This window comes from Cryptotermes secundus, unplaced genomic scaffold (assembly GCF_002891405.2).
Source record: "Cryptotermes secundus unplaced genomic scaffold, Csec_1.0 scaffold1769, whole genome shotgun sequence".
NCBI classification, from domain to species: domain Eukaryota; kingdom Metazoa; phylum Arthropoda; class Insecta; order Blattodea; family Kalotermitidae; genus Cryptotermes; species Cryptotermes secundus.
In genome coordinates this window covers 235,184-258,856 of record NW_019727434.1, presented here as the reverse complement: position 1 = coordinate 258,856, position 23,673 = coordinate 235,184, and the positions used below count along the sequence as shown (strand labels likewise).

The window sequence follows — 23,673 nt, the reverse complement described above, 5'->3', positions numbered from 1 at the left end:
CTGGGAAGTGCTGTACCATCCACCATACTCCCCGGACTTAAGCCCCTGTGCCTTCGAGTTGATTCCTAAGATGAAGGAACCGCTTCGTGGCATTCGCTTCAGAACTGTTCCAGAGATTCTTCAGGCAGTATACCGCTCCATTCGAACTATAACACATCAGGCGCTACTAAAGGTATCCTACGACTTCCACATCGCTGGCAACGGGTTGTACACAGTGCTGGTGGCTACACTGAAGGGCAGTAAAACTTCGAAACATGCATCTATTTTGTATCAGTTGTAAATAAATAGTTGCCACTATTAAAGTTCCAAACCTCGTATATATATACAGANCTCAGGAAATGGGACTGGGAATGTGGCAGGAGGTTTCAACTGGTTCGGGCTCGTGTTCAGTGGCGACATATTCGTAATATCGCCGCTGAAACTTCGGTGTCTACAACCAGTGTTACTTATGACTTACTTCGTTAGTTAGTTAATTAGTGGCTGTATGCAGGTACGTGTTTTTTGTTCTTCATAAGAAAGCTCTGTTAAGAGAAAATATGAAAAGACAAAGTTTCTCCCTGTGCTTAACTAATTAAGCATTATGCTGTGAAGACGTATGGGGGAGTGGAGTTATATTCCACCATTCTTGACCTCGGCACTAGATGGAGGTGTGTGTTCAGCTTCAAGTCCCTGCTGCTTTACTGTCGCTGAAGATCTCTCTATATATCCTTTGGATAGAAGGCTGTGTGGGCCCTAGAGCCAGTCTAGATGCTGTGGAGTACAGAAAAGTATCTTGTCCATACCAGGGAGCGAAACCCGGCCGTCCAGCCTGCAGCCTGTTTCCACAGTGAAAGCGCTATCCCCGTGCATTAAGAGAACTCTCTTGCTGCTTAAACGTGATGCAAATCGTCATCATTAGCGACACAGCCCTTTTTGAGGAATAGTCTTCCTTAGAAAATTCTGCAAGATTGAAATTAAATTAGATCATCAGGGTTTCACTTCTTTGGGTTTGAGACAATAAATTTTACTGAGCTGTGTCGGCAGTCTTACATCCAACCCCCAACCTGGAGGACCAGGTCTCTGTATTTACATCCCCCAGTGACAGGGTGGCTTAGTTATACCTCCAGGCACCGGGTTCACTTTCCGTCGCCTTCTATGACTCGGAAGGCTACAGTGGAGGTATTCTAACCTACCTCCACACGAGTAAATATGATGTAAATACAGATAACATCTAACAATCAGAATTCCTCCCTCTCTCTTCCTTTGCTCCCACTTTGGAGCATAATCAGTTTAATGATTATTTTACAGACGGTAGGACTCCTTGGGCGGGTGATCAGCCTGTCGCAATGCCTCTACCTAAACATAGGGCAACACAAACAGAATAAACGCATACGCACACCAAACATCCATGCCCTGGGTGGGATTCGAACCGACGATCTCGTCTTCCGGGCGAGTGAAGACAGTACATGCTTTAGACTTCTCGGCTACCGTGGCCGGCAACAATCAGATTAATCCTTCGTAATCCACAGATGTATATAAGACTAACCTGTCTGAGGATGTGCTGAACACTATGCAGGAAGCGACCTCTGCAAGAACCCAGGAGGAAGTTGCGCGGCATCTCAGCTGTAGCTTCCTCCGTGGAACCCATGGGACGGATGCCTTCCTGACAGCTCCGTAGGAAGAAAACGTACCTCCTCGTCGTAACAATTTCGTCAGGCGAAATAGATCCAAACTGAATATGCAGCCTCGGTGCTTGCACCACCTTGTGCAAGAGACGCTGCACAGAAATACTGATGTATTGGTTTCTGCATGTGAGGAAAACCACAGTAGTTACATGCTAATTTCTCGTCTTATGTATGTATTTTCAAGAAATTAATGTTTGCTTTCGTCACTTTAAAAATTTAGTGAATATTCTGGTAAGCACAGTTTAACATTTCTGCCCCATTCGCTCGTTTCAGATAATGGATAATATAGTGTAATGAGCATATATAATTTTTACGGTCAACGCAACAATATTTTATTATTTATTTATTTATATAGCACGCACTACGTGTTTCGACCTCGAACGGGTCATCTTCAGGTGCTGCAATTTTCTCACTTACCATTACAGAACCATTTGTCTAAATGGTTCGTGCAAGTTAGTTTCTATTCAATTCACAAACTAGACAAAACTTGGACTAGACCTGGGTTAAAATTAACAATTAAATACAATAAAATAAGAATAAAAATCAACATAAGAATCGTACATGTGATACAGTCGTGCTATATAAATAAATAAATATTGTTGCGTTGATGGTAAAAATTATACATGTTAATTGTATATACGCAACACGATGCAATCTAATAAAATAAAAAATAGATAAAGTAAGCCCTATGGGAGAAGTGTGTGTACATGAAACACTACTTATTTCCTTTCTTTCTAAAACTTGAAACACTCGCTCTGAGAGAAATATTTAACAAGATACATGCAAAATGACTCCAAGATGAGTCCAGAAACGCACTCTTTCTTGCATTGGATGTAGGATTTCAGGTTCTCACAGCTCTGGTTATGGACAGTTATATCTTATGGGATGTCACACCGTGTGGCCTCTGCTGACTGCTGAGTGATGGTTCCTTTCTTGGCTTATTCTTTGATCCTGAAAATGAAGGTGACATATTCCTCCGAAACTCCGGTTGACTTTCAACTGACCACACGGTTTTATATCCCAGAAGATACAACTGTTTTTAGAATTGGAATGTTCTGACAAGTTTTAGTAAAACTGCTCAATATACATCTTAAGGAGACTCATCTATTCTAGGAATGTTGCAAGAAGAAAGACTGAACAAACGGATATTTCGAAATTAGTCGGCATATTCTTGCAACTTGTTGTTGCGAAAGCGCCAAAAATTAGTTCCCTTTCTTCAGTATTCGATATAACTAAAAAAAAAACGAACCGAGTGCATGCTACTAGACATGCCCAGCATGTGCTGTAAAGAATTAATTACCTTAACATACTCAGTTTCTGATTCTGGCTCTGGCTTTGCCTCCGGCTCAGGGACCAGTTCGACCACTGCAAACAGATTAACAGGCATGTAACACGCAACCCCAACATTACTGGCCCTCTTCGTTTCCCGTTCTACTGATGTGCGTCCTGAAATTTTTAATGCTAGTGGGGTGGGACTAAGTCCCTTGCACTGTGGCCACTTCTGGCCTACTGTACCAGCCCCAGATGATAGGTGAGGATGATTGTGGAGCAACTGGTGGAATGGAGGTTGGCAGGGGAACCGAAGTACTCGGAAAAATCCTGCCCCACCACCACTTTGTCCACCACAAATCCCACTTGACCAGACCCGGGACCGAACCCGGGCCGACGCGGTGGAAAGCCAGCGACTAACCGCTTGAGCTATGGCGCGGCTTTGCAACCAACTAACTCTCTGACGTTATACGAGTAGAACCATATTCACCTAGCAAGTATTCGTCCACTGCGCCTTTTGAAGACCTCATAGAAGTAGTTAATATATCGACTTCATTGTACGTGTAGAAAGTCTTTAATTGGTGTTCAGATGCAACAGAATATCTGAATAAGTAGCATTTGTTCGAATCCCGGGGTAATTCTTTTCTTCTGTTACTGCATTTGTTGAAGTTGTAGAGCTCAATTGGAAAGAACATAAAAAAAATCTCGCCAGTCTCCGCCAAATGAAATGAGCATTTTTTTTAAATTCAAATATTGATACAGGATGTTCTGCAGTAGTAACGGTAAATTTTGTGAACAAAGAAGTAGCATGTTTCTTCTTAACCATCAGTTAATTTGTAACTTAGCTAAAAATTGCATAAAAATTATATAAGATTTATCTTTAAAACTACGATTCTGAAAAAACACTCCTTATAGTCATATAAACCTGTACGGCTTTACCTTTTATTCTCCGTAAGTCTCATTAGCGCGATGGCAGACCACAGAGAAAAACCGAACTTTAGTTTATATTTCCAGAAAAGGTCGCGCCTTAGCTCAGGCGGTTGGTCGCTGGCTCCCCACCGCAGCGACCCGGATTCGAGCCCGGGTCTGTTCATGTGCGATTTGTGGTGGACAAAGTGATACCGGGGTAAGTTTTTCTCCGAGTACATCAGTTTCCTCTGCCAATCTTCATTCGCCAATTGCTCCACACTCTCCATCATCTGGGGCAGGTGCAATAGGCCAGCAGTGGCCGCAATACCTAGTGGACTCAGTCTCACCCCACTAAGAATAATACAAACCAAACAAAAATAATCATAAATTTCCAGCAATGAATTGGAGCTTCAAAATCTCACACAAGGGGATTAAATATGGAAAATATTTTTATGTGCAAAGAATCGACCGAACTAACTACAAACGTTCATATACAGAGAGTTAAGAGAAGAGACACAGGGTTTGAGGGGTTATAGTACTCACTTAAATGAATAAAAATATCCCATTCAACGAACGTCCAGAAACCAGTGTCTGCTGAGGTATGAGCGATGCTTGTGTGGTCTCTACAGCAGGTACTCTGATTGCCATGCAGTTCGACGGTATAACCCCTCAAAGCTTGATGGCGTCCCTAGGTCGCGTGTGTCAAGTTTCTCGAATACTCCATGCTCCTATGTCTGGAGCTTGTCTATGCTTGAGATTAGGAACTACAGCAATACTCTATAAATTAGGACAAATTACTCACGTGTTGTAGGGCTTTTTCGGCCTTTTTTCCCGGCTTTCCCACTTCTTCTTGCAACGCCTTTTCCTTTAGGACCTTCTTTCTTTTTTCCGCCTCCTTTCTTCTTCTTGCTTTCCTTTTCTGTGCCTTCAGGCTTCATTTCTTCTGCCACTTCCTCTCCTTCTGTACTGTCGGTAACTTCACCTTCATCTTCCTTTTCTTCCTCCTTTTGGTCTTCTCCCTCAGTTTCCGTTTCTGTTTCCAATCCATGAGTCTCTTCTTCTACTGTGCTTTCTCCTTCTGTAGGAATATCCTCTATTTCCGGGGACTTCTTCTCTCCTTTATCCATTCCCCTTTCAACACTGCCTTCTCCCTCCTCCTCGGTCAGACATTCAGTTGCCTCTCCACTTCCGTCACTTCCTGCATCTCTCTTACCCTTCATCTTCGCCTTATCGACATACTTCCCATCTTTACCGCCATTTCCTCTTTCTTCTTTGGCTCCACTCTTCTTTCCCTTCCGTTTCCTTTTCGCTCTTGGAGATGGATGTTCTGACTTTTCTATCCCCTCTTCCGTTTCTGAGGGAGGAGATGACGGTCTCCTCGCTAAAAGAACAGAGAACGATCTACTTGAATTTCTCGCTTCAGGTTTTCATGTGACAATGCACTGGTTTCTAGAATTATTCCATGGAAGTTATAACTGTGTATTCTTTAGGTGGATTTAAAGAAGCGAGAGGAGATGCTTTATAAAAAGAATGTCCTCCCCGCTTTAAAATTAAGAACTCCCACTAAATTAACATTATCACTGTCAAATAATTCCTTACCGTTCCAAACTCAGTATTTCATTATTCCATCAGTACAGTGAAGAGTGCAACTCCTGTCAACCAGAAGGCCCTCAAGTGAATGAATTTCTAAAGGAGACTCCACAGTTTAATGAGTAACAAGAATGTTCTTATTTAACCTTACTTTCCGACCAACCTCCTGTAACCGGACGTCCCTCGCCAAAATTGTTTAATTAAGGACATGACGAATTTATGCACTGTTTCACACCCTGAGAGACGCTCCTCCGGCGAGATACCATCCCGGGACCGTCTATTTATAATTCAACTATTGTCTTCCTTAGGCTTAGGGTGTCACTATTGTCCCTAGCGTCGCCTGTTTCCTCCTAGTGTCATAAACCCATGGGCTGACGTTGTGCGAGACCGGCCGGGAGGGGATTTGGGATCCCTGCTTGTGTGCCTTGAAGACCTAAAAAAGTTTATGGGCTTTTAGAAAAATACGAATATAGGACAGATGCCAGGCTCGACCCTCGGCTTTCTCTTGTTATTTTCTTGTTTTTTTATGCCCACTGGGGGACTTGTAAAGAGAGGGCAGTTGTTTACAGGGAGCAAAGGTGGACAGTTGAAAAAGGGAGTTACAGGAGGGTAGCTGGGGAGTGGTGTGTATGGTGAGTGAGCTGGGGATAAATTGATGTACAAAGGTTAAGTGTGACGGAGCGGCTAGCTTGGAGGAATAATATAAAGATTGATCACTGTATGAAATTTTAAATTAAGACTGCAATACACGGTGTGTTCTGGAGCCCCCGGATTCATGAACCCCGAAGTGAGTTCCACTCCCATATCCGAAGCACCCGTATCCATGAGATAAAGAACTCATCTCGAGCAATAGTCGTGGCAGCTGTACGTCGGCGGGCGTCTACACTCCTTGCTATCATCTAATAGTCTCTCCCTTACTCTTTATGGTGTTCACATTTTTCCAAAAAGTTAACATCATTGGGACAGGTAGAACCGCTACACCGCAGGAACTGCATCTGTACACTACATCAAAACCTGAATATGTACACAACACGAGAAGGAAATGCGAAACAACCAACTCCGCCTTTACATGTTTAATAGGAAACTTTCTGAAAAGCAACACGGCCTAGAAAGCCACAGAAGGATCTCAACACGCAGTGCCCCACCTCAAAACATTAACACTACCACGTAAACAAATCATACGTTAAGATATGTTGCAGTTGGAAAGGCTTAGGTGTATAACAATGAATATTATTAGTCGTATTACATGGGAATTTTAACTATAATTTTAATTTTACGTGTTTTAATTTTAAATTGTTACCCGTTCAATGTTTTTTTCTGTCAAATTTAACTGTTCTAATTATCAAAGAGTATTATTGGGTTAGTGTAACAATATAGACACAATATGAATAATACTGAATAAATGACGCAACTCAGAAACTGACACCAAATATTCATGTACGCCTGAGGATGACCCACGTAAGGGTCGAAACATGTAGCGAAGTCATCAACAGCAAAATAAAGCAGATGTTGAGACGATAGTGTCTATCTTGTTTATTTTCAGAAATTGTTGTGTAGACTGCCTCAAATCATATCCTTTTGGTGATCACTGGGACAGACCACAAACTGATGTAACCCATTCAATTTTACTGCCTTCAGGTGTTCCTGGATTTTCCTTATGAGTATCCTAAAGCGAAGAGGATTTCAATAGCAATCAATGTTATAAACTTCATAATCTAGCGACCTACTTCTCTAAACTTACCCGGCTCCATCGCCAGCTTGTCTTCCTGCATAATCTTCTCATAATGTGTCTTGTACAAGAAGAACAGTCGTCTAGTGACGTCATGTGGTTCTGACAACTCCTCGTCTAAGAGAGACATCAATTTATTGCGGAGATGGCCATCTCCGTCAGCAAGCATATCCTCAAACAGCTGACCATTGATTTCGTCCATATATTTCAGGGCTTTGCCCTTTACCCATTCCATTCTGACGTCCCCCATGTTTGTTCAGTTAACTAAAACAAATTATGGTCAAATGAGATAGAATACTATCCTCTTCGAGAAAATATAATATTTTAAAAAGGTAATTTTAAAATAAATATATAAGGATTTATGACACTGTTTGATGAATTCATTATACCGGTGTCATATTTGGCATTGTCCTCTATGGGTGTAGGTGCTACTTGAGCAACACAAAGTGATAGAAGTTCTCCCATCTACAGGTGGTTAGATCTCCTTTTACTGACAAATATTTTTTAAGATCAGTGACAGCTGAAATCAAGTCATTGTTATCTGAAAATATATCGTTCATGTGTTCGAACTCTTTCCTAATTTTGTGTATATGAGATTTTCCTTTACGTGACGCCCATTCTTGAATTCGTTAGATAATAACAAAAGAGAAAGTAAGGGAAAACCCAAAGCCAAACTCCCGTGAAATTCTAAACCCATTATCCGATCACTAAACTGGAAAGACATAGGCTATAACCTGCGGATAGGAAATGCACATCAATCATATGTAAATTACTACATAACATATTCCGTTACAAGTTAACCAAAAACAAATACTTGCCCTGTTTATATCGTTTCACATATCCCCAATTAATAATAAGTACCACGAATACCGAATCACTTATGAATTTATCAACTCCCGCTGTCCGTCCAGGCAGACGCCAGGATAATACCATAATTAGGATTCGACCAATGTTATCACAGGGGCACGCGGTTGAGACACTATGACACAAGCCGGAAGGTCGCGGGTTGGAATCACGACGAGGTGGATTTTTTTTCAGTTGACCTAGTCCTTCCAGCCGCACTATGGCCCTGGGGTCGACTCAGCATCTAACAGAAATGAGTATCAGGAATCTTCTGGGGGTAAAGGGCGGCCGTCGCGTAAGGCTGACAAACTTACCGCCATCTGTGAGCCGATTGACTAGAGAAAATGTGGGAGCCTCGACGACTCACAACCCTATGGGCCATCACGGCCTGTTACAGGGATGGCTTTACCTTACCGTTTACCAGACTTACCACATCTTCCCAAAATCGTTATTCACCATCACCGTATCATTTGAGTCTATATAAACTGAGTCACTAATAGCGATGTTAAAGGAACTGCGGACGGATGGATGGACGGAGAGACGGACACACGGACATTTGCATAGACGGAGAGGCACTGTCTTCACATTGTGCATTTTATGTACCTTGTTGAGGTCAAGTAACCTATGAAGTGCAGGTGCACTAACCAGAAAGTACTTTCGAATTTAGACACATTTGTTAGTTCGAACTGAGAGCACGGCGACAGTAGAGCTCTCCATCTTACAAAAAATGTAAATTGAATCAATTATTTAGTTACAATATCAGACTTACTTAATTTGATGAACCGGAGTCTTTCAGAAACTGATAGTTGCTCAGTTGTTGAAGAAGTTCCCTGCATTTTGTGTAATCCCACAGTTTATTTCCATATACACAACATACTGCAACTGAATACTGTTCGGTGCTAGATGACTCGCATCCACTGCTTCAGTCCCTCCTTCCTTGAGATCCATTTTTATTTTAGCATCAGTACTACATCTAGGGTCCCCAAGTGATATCTTCTCTTCAGGTGTTCTAGGTAAAATCTAGCACCGCTATACATATTTCGTCTCTCCCAAATGTATATAAATATGACGACAAAGTAATATATAAGGCAACTATCTTCTACGAAACTAAGTCATAATTAAGTCTTAATAATATATCCATTTTAATAAATACGCAATGTAATTGAAGTATAACATGTTGGATTTTAGTTTCTCACAACGATCGCTGTGAAGAATGGGGTATTCTTGGTTGTAACGCTGTGCGGTTCTGGGAGAACCCGATGTTTCGGTGATTAATATCGCCTCCATCTTCGAGTCGAACAGCATGCCGAACAAGAAACCAGAAGAAGCAGGGGGAAAGTTCAGCTAAGCTTGTCGCATGTTCCTGCTAGTATCTTGCCCGACTTGCTATTCGACCCCGAAGATGGAAGCTATATATTTCTCCGAAACGTTGGGCTCTTTCCCAGTTACACAGCATTAGAACCAACAAGCTCGTAGTCTGAATTAAAATAACTTAAGCATAACGTTACATTAGTAATTTCATATTATGCGTCCTGTTGCCATTCAAGAAAATCTAAAAAATGGGACAGTCAACGCAAAAAATATCAACCAATATTGATATTATAGTACCTAGTTCGTCTCGGTTTTCAATAATTTGGTATGTTGACTGTCCCATTTATATACCTTTTCTTAAAAATATTACTTACCTTAGAGAAGAGAACTTTTATAATAATCGCGTGTGTCCTACCTTAGAGAACTACGTAATATTTGTCTTATATAGCATTAGTTTCTTTGAGAAATACAAATAGCACAGCAAGCCATTATAGAACTGCTGGTTGCTAAGATAAATAGTACATCATCGTTGGTTGCTATGGTGTAACCTAGAATGTTCGCTCCAATTTGCTTCTTATCGATCGTAGCAAACCAAATGTTACGCTTTCGAAAACAAGATGGTGTGCTTTCAGTTGTAATAAAGAACTCAATATCCGGTCTCGTGTCAACAACTTATGTAGCTTAACTGGTGATATATGTGACTAGACATAATTAAGAATGAATATGGATACCTTAGCTTGATTACGTATACGTTTATTTCGAATTTGTTGTATTCGTCATTCGCAAACGTTTTCGTTTATTGAAACTACAGATCGACTGCTCTACAACTAATCGTTTTTTTCTTCTTTTTTGAGTGTCATCAAGTAAAAACGATATTCAAAAGTAATCATACAGAAATTTCCGATATTAATGACGGGTTTGTTGAGCGACAATTACCATTTTTCTTTACGAGGAGCCTTTTGTGTATATAGAAAATTGGTAACTGTCATGAATCGAGCTTGACGTAACGTAGAAACTATATTAGAGAGAGCCGATCAGACTCGCCAGATACTTTTATTATAGACCCCAACACAAATTTACACTCTTAGTTAAAAGAAACGGTTCAAGTGTCTTAATAAATTGCACTGCATTCATGAACGGTGGGACTGGGAAATTTGTGGTTGAAAGTCTGCTTGTTGCGAAAAAAGTGCATGTGCAGATACGTACAGATAAAATTCTTTAGGTATATTAAAAATGCGCTATACATAAGAAGTCTTCAGCACCAGATTAAAAATACCGCTATTGATATCGGTTGCGAAAGGTCACGCAAGCCAAAAGTCTCCAAAACCCACTAACATATTTGGCATTACTGGGTTTTTGGGCTTCACCCATCATTTACTGTTCCAAATAGAACACAAAATTGTGTTATGTTGCGTTGTGTTGTATAATGTTGTGTGTAGTGTTGTATCGTTTTGTTATTCTATTCTCTTCAGAATACAAGAAGTCTAAGAACCTAGTACTGTCAAATGCAATATACTCCCTTCAGAACACTTTAGAACCCATACTATCTGAACTTCTCTAAATACCATATGAAAAGTATTCAAACACTTTAAATTACGACTTCATAATTACTACAAATGTCCCATACATCTTTATTGTATTACAGCTGTTATCCAGTGAGTAAAACGTCTAGAATAATCTAAATCCCATCTTTATTTTCGGAAATAAAATTTTCGTAGCGGACGAATAAATATGTTCTCCCCATTATGCGTTTTTTTATAATAATGTCGCGTGTTTGCTAGGCAACGCGACAAGAAATTGTGTGGGTTCTAGGATTTGAACTAATACCTTTATTGGAGAGCCACGTTTACACTCACACTTACAGGTTTTCTCCACTTATAGCGTCCTTGAGACGTTTCGACACTTCTGTTCTAGTCGGATAAGCACTCTTTCCTGCTAAAGTCGAAGACAGACTCTGCTGGTCTCCAAGTCAAAGTCAAAGTCCAAGTCACAGTGCGACTGACGTTCAGTCAGTCAGTAAGTCTTGGTGTCGAGCCCCGTCTGGGGCTCATGACCAGATATTTGTTACTGTTGAACGTTACGGTTTTTTTTTGTTGGGCGCCCTCTCTGACGCCGAGGACGGGTCTGTCTTATTTACATGCTGCTGGTCCTTGCCAGCGCAGTCTTTCTCGGGTCCGAGTCCCTTGGGACTCGCGACCGTATTTTACTGTCTCAGATTTGAGACTTCCCTTTTCGTCGCCTCCTATGACTCGCAGGGTCACGGTGCAGGTATTCGACCCCTCCTCCACACGGGTGGTACTCTCCCTCTGCTGGTCTCTGGCCGACGATAGACTCTTATAACGTGCACTCGGACTCAATAGGTTGAAGGATTAATTCCGCCCGCTGCTACGGAACGAACGCGGAAATACGTATCTGTCTCAACAATTCCTGTGTAACGGTGAAAACTCCACTGTTAGACTTTCATTTCGGGGCAACGATTTCCTAGGTTTCGCTGCCTAGGAATTGCTAGCCGTTGTATAGAAATGGATGCGTTCTGATTCCTAGCCGCTGTCGCGGGAATATCTGTCGTTAGCTAGGAAATCAACTCTGGTCTCCTAATCCATTCCGGCTTTCTGGCGGCACGCCCAATGTTTTTGCAAAGAGCGCACAAAAACTTTCAAGCATAAAAAGAGTTTTTCTCCAAGTCTTACGTAATATTCACAGTCTTGCTATGCACTCGATTTCTATCTAATTCAGTCCGGCTGAAACGGTGCAACTGCTTTCAGAATTGCATATGTTCTCACGACGTGTCACTGACACAGGCAATAAACTTTACATTAACAAAATTTCCTGTTTGTTCCTTATGGTACTGACGCTAAAATCCGAAGTCACTGTAAACCATTTTATTCTCCATTGATCTGCACCTCAGAATTATGCTGCTCTGCTTATAGAAACAATTGCGAATGTCAGGATTATCTTAAATTATGAGTGCCTTAGAGCAATTTTGGGGGCCGTGTTCTGTTGCATGGTTCTCTCCAGCATTCGCCTGAGAAATTAAGGATATCCTCGGGTCCAGGTTGCTTCCTGAGAGCTTAAACCTGGTTGCAAATGGCCTTAAATTCGTAATTCAAGTTGTCATCCGTCTACTAGCTTTGCGATTACCATTATAACCTATATTTCACTTTTCATTACTTTCTGTCACATTTCACAAGGATGCTCCCTCTCCAGGTTGCAGATATTTTGATATTTTCACGTGTAGGAAGGTACACGCGACGAAAATGACGGGGTTTGTTGCCCTTTATTCAACACAGGAAACTGGCGAGGATGTGTAATATTTGTATGAATCACTCTGCGATATTATGGGAGAGGGAATTTTATTAAGTGACCAGTAAATTTAATTTTTTATTTCCGAAACAACGTTTACAAGTGTAATCCTGTATCTAAGCATCCTGTTGCATTACTATATCTAAAACTGTTTATGTACTACACGGTCCGTCAATATTGCAACAAATTGTTCCTTCTTTCTTTCACATTCACTTTCGACACAACATGTTTCGGCCCTAAATGGTCATCTTCAGGTGTCAAAAATTTTACAAAATTTAAAGAAAATTGTAATGTATTTTATTTGATTTAAATTAAGTAAACTACAGCGTGCGCTAATTTAATGCATACCAATTGACTACTATTACGACGTTTTAAATCATGAAGCGAGCAGTGGCATATGTGACGAATGGACAGTATTAGTGCAGTGTAGCTTCGCTATTAGTTAAATATCAAAGTTGTAATTTTAACTCCAAATTACTCTAGAATAGAGCATTATTATCTATGAATTTCAAATTTCTCGGAGCTTCTCCACCGGAGATATGAGATGTTAAAAATGGCCGATTTGGGGCCCAGAGCAAAGTTTCAAAACTCCTGGAAGATTCTGGAAACTAGGTACGGGGTTCAACCTATGTGATTATATTCCCCATGTACGAAACAACAAAGGGTAGAAACCACAGATCTGATACTTTCCCCCTTCCATTTTTTTCTGAAGGTGAAAAATAGCGTTTTTCCCAAAATCGATAGGTAAGTTTCAAGCTCAATTACACCAAGAAGAAGTGAGTTGAGTAAAACTTTGTAATAATATGATTTCTAGTCCATATCATGAGGAACGAATTGGTTTTCCATTGGGGTCTCTAGCTCCAAAAGTTATCGAGATACAGAAGATAACGCAAACCTCCATTTGAGTCGAAAACGCGTTTTTTCGCATTATAAAAACGGCTGTGCCGGGAGAACCGAGCGGATTACATTTTTTTTAATATTTTTGCAGTTTGAAAATATGTAGAAATAAGTGTACAAAATACGAATTTTTTAAAAAATGGTGAGCGACCTCTCTGGATGACTTCACATGGAATGACCCTTTACAAGTGTATACGTATGAACACGTAATGCTTTAGGTTAAGAATGATTATAAGGAAGAAAGATTAGCAGTGACATCTACACTTGTCTTACGTTGGCGGAAGTAACGCTGTAACCAGAAACAAAGCGTCAGTAACAGGGACAGTTTCTTCTCTCTCAATTTCTGTACTTGTGAAGACATGGAGCTTAGAGGAAAATTGCAGCTTGTTGAGGTTTGTGTCGAAATGGTAGATGTTTGCTTCGAAGTTTCGATCTGCCTTAGCGATCCCAATATTGAGACTGTAATATTTCTCGGACACTGAGCAGTCCACATTATTCCACCAGTCACAAGTCAACAGCTTCTGGTTGAAGATGGACCCGTTGGGGCAGAGGAAGGCGTGATTCAGCGAGTTTCTGTAGCAGATATGGAACACCTGACAGCCACTGTCCACGTCAGCATAATAGCCTGTAAAGTGTGGTACTGTATTATTTCGGAGAATGTACATAAAATACTCCAGTTCCATTCATGTTTGGAATATTGTAAGGACTCATATAAGACACTCACATCCAGTCAGTTATGTAATTAGATTATTAAACTAAATTATTTTCTTGTTACTAACTTGTTAAATAGTTAATTATTTAGACTCTAAAGTAACCAGCTGGGTAAACTGGGTTACGGATCTGTCGGTCTCTGTAAAAAAAAAGGTAAAGTCCTTGTGCGTAACTAATTAAGCACTACGCCATGAAGGTGTATGGGGGGAGGATGTATAGAGCCTCGGAACTAGTTGGAGGTGAGTGGTCAGCTTCACGCCCCAGCCGCTTTATCGCCGGGGAAATCCCCTCCCTGTATCCATTGGCTAAGAGGCTGGGTGGACCCCAGAGCCGGTCTGGATGACGTGGAGAAGAGAAAATTCTTAACTCTACCAAGACTGGAACTCCGACCCCACAGTCATCCAGCCCGTAGCCAGTCGCTATACTGACTGCGCTATCCCGGCTCCTCACGTCCAGCCCGTAGCCAGTCGCTATACCGACTGCGCTATCGTTTCCTGTAATCTGTTTGTATCTCGTATTTGTGTGAGTGTTGGAGAAATGCAAGTGAGAGACCTGGAAGCAGAGTAATGTGCTTATTTAAACGCACAGAAATACACGTAGTCCCTGCCTTCAGTTTGAACAAAAACTTAGGAGGCTTGCAAAACACTTGTCACACACAGCAGCCAGTAGCCTGCTTACTAAGACTGGCCTAAACGAAGGCTCAGAGATTCAACGGCCTCCTCCTTGAGTACTGCAGAGCGTTCATTTACTCTCAAAGCACTCTACAGTTATGAATTTGATTTCCTCTAAGTCATTGGTACTCAGTTGTTACAAATATATAGATGTCTTAGTTCTTGTTTTATCCATCTTGTGCTGAGTATATGTGGAAAACTGGATCCCAAGAATTTGTAAAGGAGGGCAATTTCCATGAATGGCGTTGACCAAGTTACTTCGGCAAAGGATCATCTGCAGATACATAATTACGTTTGCGTTTTATTAAACATACTTCACAGGAAAATGCTTGAAATAAAGGTTCTAGATATTAATAACATATACAGCGTCATGCAGGTATACTAATTTCTGTACAATAATGTAAAGCTAGGCCGTGAAGGCCCATATGATTGTGAGACGTTGAGGCTCCCACATTTTCTAGAAAATCGGGTCACAGATGGCGGTGAAGTTGTCAGCCCTATGCGCCGGCCGCCCTTTACCCCCAAGAACATTCCTAGTACTCATTTCTGTTAGAGGCTGAGTCGGCACCATGGCCATAGTGCTGCTGGAAGGATTAGATAAATTGAAAAATCCACTTCATCGGGACTTGAACCCGCGACCTTCCGGCTTGTAGCCTAATGTCTCAACCAACTACGCTGCCACGTGCCCAATGTACAATAAGGTATTTAATAAAATATATGAAGTTCATCTGAGTTACATCTCATATGGTGACTAATTATGTGATACCAATACTGGTGCAAATTTGCATAATTCTTAGCGTAGCCTCATAATACAAAATGACAACAATAAACGCCGCTCCACAGTTTCGAAGGTGGCAAATAATAACGGACTGGCAAACATAACTCCAAATTATGCGACCATTTTATGCACTTCATGCAGAGAATCTACAGCAGTACAGCGAGCCGCAGAAGTGTCTGGCTTATGAACAATTCTGCTCTCTGAGCTAGGCTCTGCTGAATAGTACGTTTTCCAAAAATTCAGAAACGAAAAAGTGGCTGGCTCTGACACCCTATATGAAGGCGCTGACTAGACTGCCTCTACTGACCACATCTTCAGTGACTGAACTGGACTAAACAGACATACTGGCTGTCTACTGAAAGGACTGGACTGCTGCTGTCTTTGCTAACCAGAAGGGACTCGTGCAAATCCCTCTCTGAAGCGGACTGGATTGATCTAGGCAGACTCGGATGTTGAACGGGCTCTGTTAACTGGAATTCACTGGACTAACTGAACTGTCACTACTGACAGGACTGGTCTGATTGAACCGTCTCGAGTGACAGGGCTGAAACTGTCTGTCCTGTCGCGTAAATTTGACTGAATGGACTATGTCTATTAGTCGAGTGGTCTGACTTCCTTATTGTCCTGAGTGACAGGCCTTCACTGTTTACACCCGCGAGAGTGCAGGACCTGAGTGACCACTGCGTGCGCTATGTTCCACGTTCAGAAACCCACCTTCAGCCCTTCCATCACACGAAAATGCAATGTCAGGAACAGAATGTAAAACTGGATAGTCGACTCCAGACTCTCCATGAACTGCCGTCCTGATGTCCCCGCTTTCCTTTTGCGGGTGATAGCGTCCGTCATCATGTGACCTCTCTGGAGCGTCTGCAGCACCGATGTACTGCCCTTGAAGTCTCGAAGCCGGCTGGTTTGAAACTGCCAACCTTGGGTCTTCTAAGTCTGAAGTTGCGGGCTTTACCACTTCAAGATCAAGATCTGTTTTGTACAAACTGCTCAGTGGGTTACGTTGTACCAGTTCGCAAGTTTTCAGGTTTGTGCTGCTACTTGAGGAGATCTCAGAGGGCGAATTGTGTGTTAGAGGATTAGAAGGATAAGCATTCAGATATCCTTTATTAACGACGTTGGTTGTGAAAACTTGGACTGCAGAGGAGTAAGTTAGAGGGTTTGGGGCGGTAACTTTGGAGTAACCTCTCTGAATGCCTGATGTGGATGTTTCACCCGGACGAGGGTAAGTGAGAGGAAATTCAGGTGAAATTTTGGGGTAACCTGTTTGAATGGCTGATGTGGATGTTTCACCCGGACGAGGGTAAGTGAGAGGAAATTCAGGTGAAATTTTGGGGTAACCTGTTTCAATAGCTGATGTGGATGTTACGACTGGACGAGGGTAAGTGAGAGGAATTTTAGGTGTAATTTTGGGGTAACCTGTTTGAATGGCTGATGTGGATGTTTCGACTGGACGAGGGTAAGTGAGAGGAATTTTAGGTGTAATTTTGGGGTAACCTGTTTGAATGGCTGATGTGGATGTTTCGACTGGACGAGGGTAAGTGAGAGGAACTTCAGGTGTAATTTTGGGGTAACCTGTTTTAGTGACTGATGTGGATGTTTCGACAGGACGAGGGTAAGTGAGAGGAATTTTAGGTGTAATTTTGGGGTAACCTGTCTGAATGGCTGATGTGGATGTTTCGACTGGACGATGGTAAGTGAAAGGAGCTTCAGGTGTAATTTTGGGGTAACCTGTTTCAGTGGCTGATGTGGATGTTTCGACAGGACGAGGGTAAGTGAGAGGAATTTTAGGTGTAATTTTGGGGTAAGCTGTTTGAATAGCTGATGTGGACGTTTCGACTGGACGATGGTAAGTGAGAGGTACTTCAGGTGTAATTTGGGGGTAACCTGTCTGAATGATGGATGTGGGTGTTTCTGTTCGAGGAGGATAAGTCAAGGGGTTCTCTGGTGTAACTGCTGGGTACCCCTGAACTTCTACAGGTACATGGACTCGAAGAATCGTATCGCTGGCAGTCTTCGTCTGCAGAATAGATGCCGCTAAGATACCTGTAAAATGTAGCAGAAACCATATTATTAAACCCTCTGTACGAAATACGAAATATATGTGAATATTCTGTTAAACCGCGAATTCGGGTATTCCTTCCTAATGTATAGGAATACTTCAATGGAAGAGATGTCTGCGGAAACTGTAGTTATTGGTAGAAACCGCCAAATTTCCCCGTCGAATCTTCAAGAAATATCATGCGAAACCTTAAGAAAGTGCTCAAAAGTGTAATTTTATTTGTATATCTGGGGGCACATGGTAGCGCAGTTGGTTTAGGTACTATGCTACAAGCTGAAAGGTCGCGGGTTCAAATCCCGCTGATGTCATTGGATTTTTTCAATTGACCTAATCCTTCCAGCCGCACTATGGCCCTGGGTTCGACTCATCCTCTAACAGAAATGAGTACCAGGAATCTTCCTGGGGCGTAAAGGGCGGCCAACGAGTAAGGCTGACAACCTCACCGCCATCTGTGAGCCGACTAGCTAGAAGATGTGGAAGCCTCGACGTCTCACAACTATATGGGCCTCCATGGCCTGTTACAGGGATAGCTTTACATTTATACTTTTTACATGTATATTTGGGTGGCCTTTGTGTTCATGTATTGCTGCTATAAACATTGTAGCGAGTCTGCCTGCCTCTCTGGGGCCTTCTGTAATGATGATAGAAATACAGTGTACCAGTTAATTAAAGTTGCACCCTGTTTGATTGAACTTATAAACGATCGTTGTATGCCGTCATACAAACCTTTATCAGTTCAAGGACATGTTTAGGCAGTATAGTATTATCTTCAGGTTGAAGTTATATATGAAATTGTTCAAAATTATATTTAGCCCATAAGCTTATCAAAGTTATTGTATAAATGTACGTTCTCGGGCCGGATATGTGTTACAAAGAAAACTATATGAATTCATCTGTTGAATAACAGTATGGCATATATATAATATATGAGGTTTAGGCGAGTCGTATTAAACCAATATAATCAGACCGTTGAACTCTTCTGATAGACAGAAAAAATTAACTGTTTTCTCGTGCAAGTGGGTACAAGATAATACAATCTGCAAATATAAATCACTCCGTCCAATGTGACCTGTAAGTTTTTTACTACATGAAAACTTAACACCCTTACATGTTTCGGTCTCTGTGGACCATCTTCAGAGGGCAAACATCACTACAAATAGGAAACCACCATCACATAAGTTGTTTAGACGTAAAGTACATACACTTATATGCTACAATGCATAGTACACAAAATAGAACATTTCACAAACACAGCAGTTTCCTGGGAATGTAAAGTTTTTTAAAAAAATATATACAATTTCTTGATGCTAATTAAAATTTTTTTTGTATTGTCAATAATTAAAATTCGTAAACCATGCAGGCTCGTGTTCGTCCTCCCATCGTCCCTCTTATATGGGGCAGATATTGTGCCACCTGGCTCTCTTCATGTGGAGGGTCTTTACCTTAATACAGTTTGTTTTCGAATGGTCTCTAATGCGTTTCTTATTGATATATACGAGTACTAGCGCTAAACATATGACTTTATGGTCAAAGTCTTGCCAGTGTTTACGCTTTACGTAGAAGTGCTCTGAGTCAGCAGCTTTCGCCAGCGAACTTATACAACCGCTGATAGCTTCGAGACAGGTTACAGCACTTGCGGATCTTATTATTACATTGAGAGATGTCTGAAAGACTCTGTGTGGAGTTCCTACTCTCAGGCTTCCTGGACTAGAGTATGGCTGGTGGAAACGGTTGTGCATGTGGATACATCCTTAATTATAAATACTCTGTGAACAGTTGTGGTAGTTCTTGAACAATTTTGTGTATAACTCCCAATTTATGATGGCTTTATAAGATGAAATATATCGTGTAAGTAGCTACATCTCTTCCAAACAAAGGCATGTGTGAGGTGGTGTACTGCGATCAATTAACAAGTTATCTCACAATAGTTTTAAAAAGTTGTATTTTTTCGAAGACTAAACCACTAAACCAGTACCCCTGGTTGTAACATACTCATTCAGATATAGACTGAAGACATTAGCAAAAGATGGACTTGCTCCCTGGTTTAGAAAGCGTTCTTTGTGTGAACTTCTCTCATACGAAACAAGTTCTCTCCCTTCCCCAAGGTTCCTACAGGTCAGGGCCAAATATTGCATCCCGTGTATTCTCCTAAGTACAACGCATTTGCCTATAGACTTCACAGAGAAACTAAACTCTGCAGATATGACAAAGTTCAAAGTTCATGGAACCCAATAAAAATTAATATTAAATCGTTAATTAAGGAAATTAAGAAAAAATGAGGTATAGAAATACAACTATCATTCACATCAGAGTCGTCTTATATAAGGTTAACATATGGCTAAATAAAAACCGAACTATAATTTTACATGTTTATATGGTTATATAGTAATCTAGTGAAATGTCTGTGAAGTGCCTGGATAAACAAGTGCAAGAAAATTATAAATTCCCTTATTCTATACAGACATTTAGGCAGGTATGAAGTGAATAAGAAAGAAAAGAGAAAGTTTAAGATGAAAATTGTGATGTAAATGATGATTCTTGGGTTACTTAACGCCCCCCAAAGGTGTCTCCACCGTGTCGTGGTGGTGGGGCTTGCGTGACTCTGTGACCTGGAGAGCTATGCCGGCGGTAGGGTCACATGCCAGAAATGTCAAATGGTAGAGTGCAGACTAAGAGAGATACCCTGGTCCTCCAGGTTGGGGGTTGGGCACGAGGCTAACAACTTCATCCTGTAAAAAGAATTTTGTACAGAAACCTAGCAACCAGCCTCGGGTCATCATGCGTGGATCCATTCCTATGGCAGCACGCACTGGTTGTGGAGACTGGTTGTAGAGGAGACCAAGGCTCACGCAGGGCTGTAGCGCCAAGGGTTAGGTAGGTAGGTACGTAGGTAGGTTATTTAAGGACTCTTTATTATTATTGTTAGTGGGATGAGACTGAATCCACTTGGTACTGCAGCCACTACTGGCCTATGGTACCAGCCCCAGATGATAGATGCAGGTGATTGTGGAGCAATTGGTGGAATGAAAATTGGCGGAGGAAACCGAAGTACTCGGAGAAAACCTGCCCCAGCGCCACTTCGTCCACCACAAATCCCACATGACCAGACCCGAGCTCGAACACGGGCCGCAGCGGTGAGAAACCAGCGACTAACCACCTGAGCTATGGCACGGCCCTATTTAACGACTCGGTTTCATCTGAAGAGGTTTCCACAGCATCGAATGATAGGCCAATATGAAGATGGCCATAGATGAAGCAATAATTAAAAAATAATATTCCACTACCTCTGCAGTAACACAAACAGACAGAGGAAAACAACAAATAGTATATCAGGACAGGACAGGCGACAATACGGCAGGGATCCGAACGGAGTACTTCCAAGTTACGCAGCAATGCCTGCCCGCTGAAATGCAACAGAACGCTTGATTCGAAAATTGCATTTGAACCGCCACAGGAACTGTGCTCCTGCCAGTTAGTGGAACAAGAGTGTGAATATAGGGGAACCCCCTGAAGAATGCACTTGCTTACTTACTCATGGAGCTGAACCCTTCTGGAGGAGCCGCCAATTCTGCAGCTACTCAAGAACCTCCCAGCATTTTATGGAACCCGAAGGTTCATTACCGTGTTCACAAGAGCCTTCCACTGGTCCCTATTCTGGGCCAGATCTATCCAATCCATACCATCCCATCCTATCTCTCTAAGATCCATTCTAATATTGTACACCCACTTACGCCTTGATCTTCCCTGTGGTCTCTTTCATTCTGGCTTTCCCACCAATATCCTATACACATTCCTCGTCTCCCCCATTCGTGCTACATGACCTGCCCACCTCACCCTCCTTGACTTGATCATTCTAATTATACTTGGAGAAGAGTACAAATTATGAAGCTCCTCATTATGCAGTTCTTTCCAACCTCCTATCACTTCATCCCTCTTCGGTCCAAATATTCTCCTCAACACCCTGTTCTCAAACACCCTCAGTCTATGTTCCTCCCTTAATATCAGAGATCAAGTTTCACACCCATACAGAACCACAGGCAAAATTGTAGTTTTGTATATTCTAATTTTTATGTTTTTGGACAACAGACATGAAGAGTGCACACATTTCCAAATTCGTTCTTTGCTATTTCGCACACAACACTGACCTCGAATTTCATTTAGGCCTATGTATCTACTCTTGCAGATTTAAAAACAAAACATAAGCCTACATCACCACCACAGAGACTCAGAAGTGGTTCCTCCTTGAAATGTCTTCATTTTTCCATACTAAAATGTTTCAAATTAAAGTTTGCTTCTTTTTTTTTTTTTCAATGGCTCCTCCAGCCCGTTCAGGGCCCAGGCCTCTTATTAAGTCCGTAATAATTTTTCTCAGACGGTAGGACTCCTTGGACGAGTGATCAGCCAGTCGCAAGGCCCCTACCTGAACACAGGACAACACAAACAGAACAAACGCATACACACCCTAAACATCCATGCCTTGAGTGGGATTCGAACCTATGATCCCAGCGGGAAAAAACAGTTAATGCCCCACACCGCGTGGCTACTGTGACCAGCTTCAAATTAAAGTAGGGTGCATTAGTAAGACCTCCATTTTAGGCCATGCAACAATATTTTGTAAAATTAGCGGCTTTTGATAAAAACTGTAAAGTTAGATTTGAAGTAGTTAAAAATTCGGGGTTATACTGAATCAATAAGAACGAAAAATAATTTCGCATGATATTCAGTATAGCCCTCATATCAAATTTTATCTATACCCGTTCAGCAGTTTTGGTGATGTGACATGTTGACAGGGAAATGCCGATGCGACATTCCTTTTATGCGTTCATTTATGCACTTCGAAGAAAGGAGCGCATTCAGCAGAGCGGTGTCCGCACGGTATGTTTCCTGAGAGCACTCACCAAACACAAGAATTGCACTCCACATGCTGCACACGGTGTCTTCACAGCACATTCACGCCTGTTCCACTGAAGTGTAACATTTTCGCTTCTTCATTCATGAGCGGGCATCTTTAGCCTCATCTTCCTTCTCCCCACCCATGTCAAAGATTCAAAACATTCCAGACACGAACGTCTTTAACTTTGCAGCGGCGGCTTGTATCAGTGGGCATCAGCGCACATTTCTATTATTCCGCCGTTCATATTATTATTATTATTATTATTATTATTATTATTGTCACGTGTATATGTGTGACTATCGACGGGGTTTGTATTGGAGACTGGATTTACTGACCACGTGAACACACGACTCGTGGCTACACTTAATTATAGCGCCATCATTGATATCCACACTTTACAAATCACTACAGCACACGCTAAGCCTTTCCAGTCTGCTATGTCTTCACCAGTCGTTCCCTGGTAACTGCTTCTAACAGTGGAGATTCTTCAGCTTCCGCGCTCACTTCATTGCCCGCTGCCTCTCAATTGCACCAAGTCTTCTCCTCACAAGCTTCCTTACAACTTTCTCTGTCTTCTTGCTCCAACTGTCCTCCTTATAACTTCTCGCACAACAGCATAGACGACACCGTTCATTGTTGTACTCCAATCGTTTCCGTGGGAACATGTTTGTTTGCGAAGGCGTTACTCAGTATTGGCTGCGCATACTTGCATATTAAGAATATGTTGCCTAGCAGCGAATGTTGTTTCGTTGTTTGTTTCGAGGTCGTTGCTCACTAATGGATATACACGCTACCTTATTATTATTATTATTATTATTATTATTACTGTCCTTTTTCGCCACATAATGGAATAACCATTCGAAATGTACTTATTTTATTTTTCTCACTTTAATTTTTCTTGGAATTATTATTAATTTATTGCCATTATATAGATTGTCTTATTTTGTATTTTTAACATCCTTGTATTTGATTTGTTTCATTCTGGTCCGTCACGCTATTAAGTTTACAATTAAGTTTATTTCAGTCCAATGTGACG

The 23,673-nt window shown here is 41.6% G+C and overlaps 3 protein-coding genes across 3 annotated transcripts in view; all 3 read right to left on the bottom strand.

Annotated features, from left to right (window-relative positions):
* The window catches only part of LOC111864824 (dynein heavy chain 10, axonemal), a 136,110-nt gene extending 133,092 nt beyond the window's left edge, over positions 1-3,018 (bottom strand). Inside the window, exons 1-2 of the mRNA XM_033751598.1 lie at positions 2,965-3,018; positions 1,526-1,756 (exon numbers count right to left, since the gene is read on the bottom strand). Of these exons, the coding sequence (XP_033607489.1) occupies positions 1,526-1,627 (102 nt within the window). The 5' untranslated portion in view covers positions 1,628-1,756; positions 2,965-3,018. The remainder of the gene's footprint in view (positions 1-1,525; positions 1,757-2,964) is intronic.
* Positions 3,019-4,636: 1,618 nt separating this feature from the next.
* LOC117282339 (high mobility group nucleosome-binding domain-containing protein 5-like) lies at positions 4,637-7,411 on the bottom strand. The gene is made up of 2 exons (XM_033751597.1): positions 7,174-7,411; positions 4,637-5,223 (listed from the first exon to the last, which is right to left on the bottom strand). The coding sequence occupies exons 1-2, from the start codon at positions 7,409-7,411 to the stop codon at positions 4,637-4,639; spliced, it is 825 nt and encodes a 274-aa protein (XP_033607488.1).
* A 6,256-nt stretch (positions 7,412-13,667) lies between these two features.
* LOC117282337 (mucin-17-like) lies at positions 13,668-22,706 on the bottom strand. Its single transcript, XM_033751596.1, has 3 exons — positions 22,642-22,706; positions 16,390-17,727; positions 13,668-14,140 (listed from the first exon to the last, which is right to left on the bottom strand). The coding sequence occupies exons 1-3, from the start codon at positions 22,691-22,693 to the stop codon at positions 13,785-13,787; spliced, it is 1,746 nt and encodes a 581-aa protein (XP_033607487.1). The 5' UTR covers positions 22,694-22,706; the 3' UTR covers positions 13,668-13,784.
* Between the last annotated feature and the right edge of the window lie 967 nt (positions 22,707-23,673).